Raw genomic sequence first — 9,932 nt, 5'->3', positions numbered from 1 at the left:
TCCTATTAATAACATTCTGCTAAATGTCATACAGGCAACAGCACATTACTTGTAATTGGTACTTTTGTAATCTGAACTGCATCTTTATTAACTTAAGCAATAGTAATTTTCTGTTAATGCAGTACTTAAAGCAATAAAAACACTATCTAAGCAATCACATGAAAGCAGTGCAGGTATATCTGAAGATCTTACTTTTCTTTTACATGATCCACATCTGTCAATAGGACAAGATACTCATCCTTAAATTTCATTGGAGGTGCAAGTAGCTGGGTGGGGAGGGAGGGAAGGGAAGGGATTCTCCACCCCTCTCTGCAACACCCGAAGGGCTGCATGCTCCAGGCCCCTCGAGTGTCACCTGCTTCACCCTCCTGCCCTATGGCTGCAAGAGGAGGTGGTTATGTGTCCCTTGAAAAAACAAGCAAAAAACTCCCAGAGAACTGGTCAGTACATAACAGCATTTTCTAGCAGATGGAGGATGAATAGGGGAAGGCGGAGGAAAGTGTTCCCATGCTGTACTTCTTATAAAATAGAAAACTGAATCAGGTCAGGTCAGCAGCACTTTGGAGGTGCCACTTCTCCTTGTCAACCCTGGAAACTATGTCAGGAGGCTTGATCAGAGGTGGGCATCTAGATTTAAAGGTGGTGAAATAAACGGATTGTGTGCTTTGTTTTTTACATTGATTGTCATCAATCCAGCACAGATGTTTTCCTTTGATACCTCCCTATGCCTACGACCATTGAATACATTTATATGAACAATGGTGTTGACACAGACCTACTTACCCTTCACATTCCTCAAAAACAAGACAACCCATTGCACGCACAAGAGAAACTCACAGGCGAAGACCAGGCGACTTCAAACTGAGCTTGATTATGACCGGAGTTTGCCAACAGGCAACAAATCACCCAAAAATGCACCCCAAAGAATTGCAGCCACGCAAGAGGATGCGTTCGTGGGATATCTCTGCTCTCTGGACCCACGGGCAGGGCAGGGGAACCCACTGTGTCCCGTCGCCCAGCCCGAGCACAGCTCTGAGGGGTTACTGGGGCAAAGCAGGTGTTATACAGTGAACGCACGCACAGAAACCTAACTCTAAACTTTGGCTCTAAACAGAAAGAACACTTTTTCAAAGGAACGTATAAAAATGCATTTACAATACATAAAAACAAACAAAATGAGCCACCAGGTTACATATCAGGTTTTCATACCCAACAGCTTCTTCTTTATCCAAGAGAATCAGCAAGAACAAGCGATATGTGACAAATGCTTGACACATTATTTGATGAACTACCAAAAGGGTCTCAGTGAGGAGAAGGAAAATAAATCTTCTACAAACTCATGGTAGCAATACACAGATAGGCATAAAGAACACCACGAAAATATGCTCAAGTTTTGTATGTCTCTTTGCGGCACTTAAATATTCAGAGATAGTTTGAATGTCTATAAAGTTAAAAATTTCCATGTCATTTATGCTGAAGGCATTATAAGTATAAACTGTTTATATAAACATAACCTTTATACCTGACCATTAACCTTAAACTTAATGTGTTTTATAAGCAGTGATATACTACATTCCCTCCTAAAAATTAAAACAATTCTAGGAAAATTTGAATATTTCTACAATATCAGATATTTTGAAGCACTCTGCTGGAAATAAGTCTTTTTGAAATGCAAGTGCAAAACCCAAAAATCATTGGCACCAGATCAGCCACATTTCTGACAATGCAGTTTCTTAACTTGCTCAATTCTATGTGTTTCAGTGCTTTAACATAACATTAACACTAGAGTTTAATCTGGAGACAATCTTCACGGCCACAGTACATTTTTATTTCACAACAATGGTTCTTCAGTGGGGCATTCACCAGGATTCTGCTTTCTGGGCATGACTTACTCTGCTGCTTGTGAGTTGCTTTGTTTTTCCATAGCTAAATCACCGCTATTTTTGTACTTGTCAGCAAAATAATCAGAGTCAAAGCTTACAGACAAATCTGGAAGACTCACATAAACATTTCCATTGTCTATTGTGACTTTATGAATCCTTTGTTTGACTCCTTTTGATTGCCACTGTGGTGTTGGTGATGGCTCCAAAGGGTTTATTCCTTCATATAATCCTTCTCCTGTTTCCAAAGTAATTCTATACTTATGCCAAGGACAAATAATACATGCTTGACCATTGATATCCTGTAAGAAGAAGAAGATAAAAACAGCAAGTCATTGTCTTCTGAATCTTCTCCTGGAAGAATCTCTAGGACAGGAGATGTGTTTGGTGCTCTGGCTGTATGGCTGCCTGCTATTTTACATATATAACCATTTCTTTTGTTGTTCTGTTCACATAAAAGTATTTTAAAAATGCAATAGAGTTTTCACATGACTCTATCCTGCTACATTATTTTTGTTTACCTACCTCTATTTCTCCAAGACATAAAGGACCTCCTTCATCTGAAACATGGTAGAACACAGCATTAGTTTATGCAGATTTCCTGCTTAACTGTTGCAACATTGAGATCATATGTGCAAATATCTTACGGTAGCAGCGGGAGTCCATAGCATGAAATTTCCCCTCATGGTAGAAAACAACAACTTCTCTGCCGTTGACTTTGGCTGTTATTCTTTGGGACTTCTTTATGTCATCTTCTTTGCCAATTAATATAAGGCCATCTGGCTCCCTTTCAACAGTTCCTGTGTTTGAGCTGTGCAAATCCACATCCTTAAAACACAAAAAAAATCAAAAAGCCACTTATAAAGCAGTTGATGTTTGGATTTCTGTGTGTAGAATGGATGTCTTGATCCCAGAGAAAGCCCCGACCCGTTCAACATGTGAGGTGAAGGGACCAGAAGTTTTAGTAAAAGACTATCAACGTGCACACGAGGCAAAGCACGGGAGTCTGGTGATAACGTTTGGCTGACGTGTTCGCTAACAGAACCGGGGCTTGGAAAACCAGCTGCTGCAAACCTGATACCTGAGGCTGAGGCAAGATAAATCCTCAATCACTATTCATTTACTCTGCACTTTAAACGCCACCATCCCTCAAAACCTACATGCAAACAAATACAACGATGGGATATGTAAAACAGTGTCCAATTTAGCTATGCGATGGGTGCCATTTACATGTAAATCCAATGCTCTTTAAATATTATGGCTAGAGACACAAAATGATACAAGTTGATTAAAAATTTGATCTGCAAAAGGGAAAAAAAAGGTATTTAGAAGCTGTATTCAACTTGGCCTTTTTAGCAAATGTGTCTGCCTTTCCCTTCTTCCTCTTACACGTTTCAAATGTCTAAGAGCCTCTCCCAGCACAGGGTATAAGTAGTTTTATCACAAAACTTGCCTTCTGATTTATTTGCTATTAGCTCCTGTGTTCCAGTTCCCTCCGAATTCCCAGTACGACCACACTGCCCCCCCTTCTCCAGCAAATTAGGCTAAAAAAAGTCTTTGTACGCGCCGAGACCCAAGGGGAACTGCGGGTGGGGGGTGGTCCCGCTGCAGGGGGTGCAGACCGTACCTTGGGCACACGCCAGATGGCCAGGGAGACGAGAAAGCAGATGAAGAAATGGAGGCCCAGAACAACGAGGTCCAGCATCTCCTCTCCTGGCTGCGCCTATGGCAATTGTCCTGCCCAGCCCGCCAGTGTCATGATGTGCCTCACGGCCCCTCTTTACGTGCAAAGCAGGCAGCAGCGGGGCTGGCCCCTGAAGCACAGAGGCAGGACGTATGGAGGCTCCGCGTGGCAGGAGCCAGCTCTGCCAGGGCTGATAAGGAGTGGGGACATGCTGGGGCTGGCCTGATAACGGGAGGAGAGAGCCCCAGGTTCCTCCCGCCGCTGTCCTCCCCGAGCGGGACGCACCAAACCAAAAAACGCTGCTCAGAGTCCGCGTTACGTTACGGGTTTATTCGGGACCAGCAAGCACGTGTTTCCCAGAAAACTCTTACACCGGGAAGGCTGGTGTAAGCAACGGTGTGGCCTTTTCAGGGCCAGTTGTTTTCTGATTTGCACATGAGCAACCACAAGGACCAGCTCCCTGCCTTCCATTTTACAGAAACTTCCACCCAGTCTTACCCAGAAAGTGAAACGTCACTGCCAGACCCACAGGACGATCCAATCAGGCGGCATGCTTATTTTCTTTAGAAATAGTTAGTACGTGGTTAGTGGTTAGCAGCAAACACCACAAGAGCCAGAGTAGGAAATCCCCAATTTTTCACTATCATCTTTGGGCTGGTTCTGCCTGTAGATGTTCCAAATTGGCCAAAATCTTAAAATCCAGAAGCCTGTAGTTAGAAACACTCTTACAGAGACACCTCTAAAAAATTGTGTATCTATATACAGACACATATAAAAATACAGACACACAGAGACATATCTACACACACCAACAGACACACACACACATACATATTTAATAACCAGTATTAAAATAACACTTGGCACCAAACCTCCAGCTCATTCAGTGATGACGTTTCTACACTCAGCCCGGATTTCGTACACAGAAATTATCCAGGCACCCCAGCCTGCAACCTGGGTCAGACTGCCAGTGCCTCGTGGACCCTACGTGGCCCAGCTGGTGCAATCAGTAGCCAACAGCTTCATTTCAGAGTCAAGGCTTGCTTATCTACCACCAACCGCAGATTCAGGACTGCCTGGGCACATCTTCCAGAAGAAAGCCCTTGAGGCAATGTATGATTGTTGGTAAGTTTAACTGAGTTTGTTAAACACGTGGCAGTAAAAGACTTTCTTCCCTTAGAAATGGAGTGCAGTTAAGGACTCCTTATCACCAAAGACTTGTAACTAGGCTGCTGTGGGCCACTTTCTCCTCCATGAAGCGGATGTGGACCTGCAAAGTACAAATGGAACGTGAGCGAACTCAACACAGAGCTGCCCAGGAGGCAGAGGAAGCTCAAGCGGAGGCCTAGAGGAGTCCTCTGAGTTTGGGACAGGACCCAGAGTAAGGGAAGGGCAATGGACACCCATGGTGAGGTTGCTTTCACCCAACATCACCTTCTCCTCTGGAACCAGATAAACAAAGGCCTGCTTTCTCCTCCCTTTCTTTAAACAGGACAGAGGTGGGTGTTAGGCACAGATCAGGAGGCAGGTGAGCATCGCTTACCCAAAGCACATTAAAATGGCAATTTTTCTGCCTGCCATCTCACAGCCCCTTGGAAAGCGCGTTCTCCGTCACACTTTAAGGTGAAATAACAACCAGTTTTGCTTGTGTTAAAGCACAGGACGACCATGTTAAATCCATCCACTCGAACAGGACATGGAGTACAACAGCCCACAGAACCCCTCTGGGTCCCATGACAGAATCCTGAGCTACCAACAGGCCACCAGAGCGGCACCTACCAATGCAAGCAGAAACATTTCAATCAAAAAAGAGAAAGGGCTGTTTCCGCCCCCCCCCCCCCCCGCCACTTTTTAAGCTGATTTTCTACCAGATTTTTTCCAAACGTTTTCTGAAGAGTTTGGCTGCTTTGATGTTTTCTGAGACACTCCACACTGTGCTGGATGGAGGTTTCCACACGGCCAGGTGCCATCTGGTGAGAGCGACGAGGGATCTGGGAGCTGCAAAAGGATTCGTTTTTTGGCTGGAAACACAGCCAGGTTTACGCGCCGCAGTAATTCACTGCAGTGCCCTGCTCTAACTCCTTTTCTTCCCTTTGGGGACAGGGAAAAATACCACAAAACACCAGGTGTGGGCTGGACATGCCCCAGAGACAGGGGTGTCGGGATGGGGAGCTGTCGGGGTGCTGCCCCAGGTGCCACCAGCTCCTGTGGGGAGATCAGAGCAAGCAGCAATGTGACTCCCTCCCCAGCCCCTTGCCCCCCAGGTCCCTCCACTCCTCCACTGCTCGCCCCAGCTGTCCGGCAGAGGATGCTCCGCTGGGGTGGTCGTTCCGGGGGGTGCAGGGGGTGAGGACTCCTGGGGGGAGAGGCTGCTGGTGGCAGGGGGCACAGCCAACCCCCATATCAGGTGACAGCAAGCCCCAATCTTATGGCTCCGGGGAGAGCCATGCCACTGCCGCAGGGGCTCGGGGTCCCGAGCGTTGGTGGTGATGGAGAAGGATCCCCCTTCCCTGGTGGCTTCAACCTCTCCACCTCCATCCCTCAACTCCTACACCCGCCTCTTCCTCCTCTGCAGCGCCGGCACCCCGGGCACCCCCGTTCTGAGGCTGGATGTGCATCCTGAGGAGGGGGAACGGGAGGGGACCGAGCTGCCCATGGTCTTTTAGCTTCTACCAACTTGAAGTATATATTAAAAAAAAAATAAATAAAAAATTCGGGTGTGTTTCTGTGTCAAACGCATGGCCAGGAGGGCAAAAGCTGCAGGGTGGCTATTGCAATGCAGAGTGCTTGAACATCATTTCCCTTCAGAGCCCAACTATGTCCTTACAAAGATGAGTATTTTGGTCATATTTTATGGATTTCATGATATCTCATTCAGAAATAAAACCAGTCAGCCCAAGAAATTATTCTTTTTTTTTTTTTTTGTCATTGCTGTTACTGTTTGAATCCACTAGGAAAGTATGGATGTGACTGTTTAATTTCAGGTGGGCTAGTGTACTTCTTGAGTTAATTAATTATTAATTAATTAGCTGTGCAGAAGGAGCAGGGGGCTGTAACAGCACACTACAACGGGATGTACGTGTATAAAACACACCCCTGCTTGTGGCAAAAGCCTTCTAAAAATTGTTCTATTTATTCTTGCCTGTGACATTCCAAGCAGGGAAGGCTGCGAGGCTGTACCCTTCCCAGTTAGCTCTGGTTGTAGTCACAAGTTTCCTATCACACCCACACCGCCAGCTATTTTTTGTCATGTCAACATCCCAAATTAAGTCGATCCCACGTTTTTCTGCAACGTGTAGGGCTGGGCAGGAACGACATGCAGTTTAAAGCTGGTAGCAGAGGCGTGTCGGTACCCTGCGGAAGGGATTGAAGCAGAGCGGGTGGCAGCGAGGGCTCCGTGCTGGCAGACGGGACCGGTGTGGGATGCGTTCACGGGATGCGGTGGATTCCCTGTCCGAAAGTCTGAAAGAGTCTGAAAGGCTGAACATAAACCAAAAAGCGTTTAGGGTGTGATTGCGCGAAGCTGCTTCTCCCCCAAAGACCCCGGCTGTGGTTTCTGTGCTGGTACCACCCGTGCGGGGAGTGGTGTGGCTGCCTGTGCCCGTTTCAGTGAAGCATTTTTAAGGGCAATGTCCATTTTCAAGGAAGCTGCCAGATGGAGCTTTTTGGGTTTTTCGGGCCTGTGTGTGCTCAGGCTCTCGCAGGGAACAAGGACAGTCAGCTGGGACAAGTCAGGGTCTTGCTGAGTCCTCGGCAGGGCTCCTCCTCACCAGTTCTGTGTGACAAGTCAGGGACCTGGGGCTCCTTGATCTCGAGCTCTCGACAGCCCTTCCAGTAATCTTCAATTTCTTTTCTCAGCGTCTGCTCTGGTCTGTGGGCATCACATCTCATATCAAAGCTGTCTCTTGGTGTGCCCGGTAAAGGCACCAGATGTTGACAGGCAGCCGTAGCCTCTCCAGCTCAACAATCTTCCCCCCAAAAAACTGACTTTTCTCAGAAGGGGACACTACTCTGAAACCAGTGACCTCGTCTGATGTTTTCACAAAATCTCGTCACAAGAATTCGCGTCTACTCCTAATTACTGCTGCTAAGGGTCATTGTAAAGGTGGGTAAAGCTGAAACTGCCGTGTAAATGGGACTGAACTCTGTTCAGTACAAAACAAACAGTGGTGGAGCCTAAATCCCCACCCAGCACACAGAAAGGGGCTGTAAAGCACATCCAGGGGGCATTTCTTCCTGCCCCCTCATCTGCTGCAGGATCACACACACCTTGGCAATTCTTGACAAGTATCTTTGACATTTAATAAATTCCAGTGACAGAGTTTAGACTGCTCAACAGGCTGTTTTAACATTTAACCACTTAAGAGTTCCTTTCTTTTTCCTTCCAAGTAGCTCAGCAGAACAGCTCTGTCTGAAAAACAAACTTTTTTTTCCCCACTCTCAGAGGCCACATTTGCTGTACTCTTACATTCACAGCTGAGCACTTGTCAACATTTCTCTGATGGTTGAAACAAATCTAGTAGGATTCACAACTCCCTTCTTTATATTATTTTCCTCCAGATTCTCTCATCTCTTTACACCATTCTTAAAAGACAAAGCCACAGAGCACAGACAATCACTTGAGGATTCACTAGTGTTAAGAATAAAATAATAGCCTCTTGCAGCTTACACACAACACTCCTTTAAATCACCCTTGAATGTCACTCACTTCCTTCGCCACCACATCATGCTGTTGATTCATACTCTGCTTCTGGTTCTCTAAATCCTCCCGCCATGTAGGCTTTTTTTTTTTTTTTCCTCAGCAAAAGTGCAGCCCACACAGCTAGATGTTCACCGTTTTAATATTTTCCCCTTTCCCTTTTGTTTTGACCTTTAACTAACCCATGATGAATTTTGCCTGATTTAAAATCATTTCTCCCACTAATCAAGAAAACTCAGAATTTTAGCCCATGCTCAGAAGAGCCAATATTTCTTCCAGGGTGCATTTTCTCATGTTTAATAAGAAAAGAGTGCTTACTCTTGCATTCAAAGTACTTATTAAAAAAGTACCAAACAGTACTACATCCAATTCTTGCAGAACTTAATTGATCAGACTTCCTGCTTTTCACTTTTCAGTATCTATTAGTCTGATTGTAGCCAGCTGCAAACCTAACACAGGAATTTTAGCTAGATTCTGTTTCCAAGGCTTGCTTAAAATAAGATCAGACAGGCCATTTCCCAGGTGCATTCAAAGTCTGGATTTCCCCACCAAATTATTTTCCTTATTGACTAGGCTAGTTATCCTGACAAAGGCAGCAGGTGATTATTTCAATGTGATTTGTCAGCAAATTCACAGTGGCAGTCTCTTACCTCTCCAGTGACCCCTAGGACCTTGTATTTACAAAAATAGCTCCCATTTTTGTCCATCAGGACTGTGGTACCTCTCCTGCCTTTGCAGGCACCTGAAGATAGGAAGAAAGGTTCAGAAGCTGATCAGGCCAACGCCCTTGGTAGTCCGAGATAAACCCCAAGAGGGTGGGTTGACCTGGCTGCATCTAATCAATACGCTTAAACCCCCCTCGAATTCCAGCCCAACCCCCTTTTCCCTTTCACTCTCCAACGTTTCTTCAGTGTTAGTGCTGCGTAACTCCTGCTGCGTGTTTGAACAACAGATTTGTTTTCCCATTAGCGGGTCAACCTTGGACGTTGCAAACCTCATTTGATTCGTGTTACAATAATGCAGATGCATTAGCATAACCAACACAGAGTAACTGAATATCACCACATCCTTAATGCATGGTTTGGACTTAAATTAGCTCAGTTCTGTACCAACACGGATAGATTGTTTACTGCAAACAGAGTCAGGAAGGGGGCATAGGGGAGCTTTTGCCTTCTAACTCTTCAGAACAAAGGTTCACATGCAAATGATAAATAACTTGCAAAAGCCCAAGTTTTGCTTTTAACGAAGAAGTCACTGCTTTCTTTCTAAAGAAGCATTTTAAGACAACCAGACACAAAAGGAAGCACTAGACTGGGCATACTGACTTAGGATCCGATCACAGCCTGCTACTGGGTGGCTCACACACTGAAAAACTCCCTGCCTCCTGACACTGCTGCTCCACCTTGCGAGCTGGCATATTCCTGGGCCTTCCTGCATCATCTGGAAACCTGCCCCGGACAGCCTGTGATATAAGAACTTGTTGCAAGGAATTACGGTGAGAAGTTTGTTTCTCCAATTGGCTTTTTCCATTTCATAGAGTGGGACAAAATGCACTTTTGTAAGCCCAACATTTCAGAAGTACATCCTAAAAGCTCCCCCCTTTAAAGAAAGCACTGTCCACAGAACCGACAAAATACAATTTTCCATAGTGATTTCTTTAAATATTTTC

General features: G+C 45.5%; 1 protein-coding gene across 1 annotated transcript; it reads right to left on the bottom strand.

Annotated features, from left to right (window-relative positions):
* Nucleotides 1-1,381: 1,381 nt before the first annotated feature.
* RFESD (Rieske Fe-S domain containing) lies at nucleotides 1,382-3,794 on the bottom strand. Its single transcript, XM_074932054.1, has 4 exons — nucleotides 3,508-3,794; nucleotides 2,528-2,708; nucleotides 2,406-2,440; nucleotides 1,382-2,182 (listed from the first exon to the last, which is right to left on the bottom strand). The coding sequence occupies exons 1-4, from the start codon at nucleotides 3,583-3,585 to the stop codon at nucleotides 1,889-1,891; spliced, it is 588 nt and encodes a 195-aa protein (XP_074788155.1). The 5' UTR covers nucleotides 3,586-3,794; the 3' UTR covers nucleotides 1,382-1,888.
* Nucleotides 3,795-9,932: the final 6,138 nt, after the last annotated feature.

This window comes from Athene noctua, chromosome Z (genome assembly GCF_965140245.1).
Source record: "Athene noctua chromosome Z, bAthNoc1.hap1.1, whole genome shotgun sequence".
NCBI classification, from domain to species: domain Eukaryota; kingdom Metazoa; phylum Chordata; class Aves; order Strigiformes; family Strigidae; genus Athene; species Athene noctua.
Note: the sequence above shows the minus strand (reverse complement) of the source record. Positions and strands in the feature narration are given on the sequence as shown.

What these genes read in the sequence shown, in the direction of transcription:
- RFESD (XM_074932054.1), bottom strand. Translation starts at nt 3,585, where the DNA reads ATGCTGGACCTCGTTGTTCTGGGCCTCCATTTCTTCATCTGCTTTCTC. An exon ending in TATGGACTCCCGCTGCTACC is followed by an intron (nt 2,441 to 2,527) that starts GTAAGATATTTG and finishes ACCATGTTTCAG; the next exon opens with ATGAAGGAGGTCCTTTATGT. An exon ending in TATGTCTTGGAGAAATAGAG is followed by an intron (nt 2,183 to 2,405) that starts GTAGGTAAACAA and finishes TTCTTCTTACAG; the next exon opens with GATATCAATGGTCAAGCATG.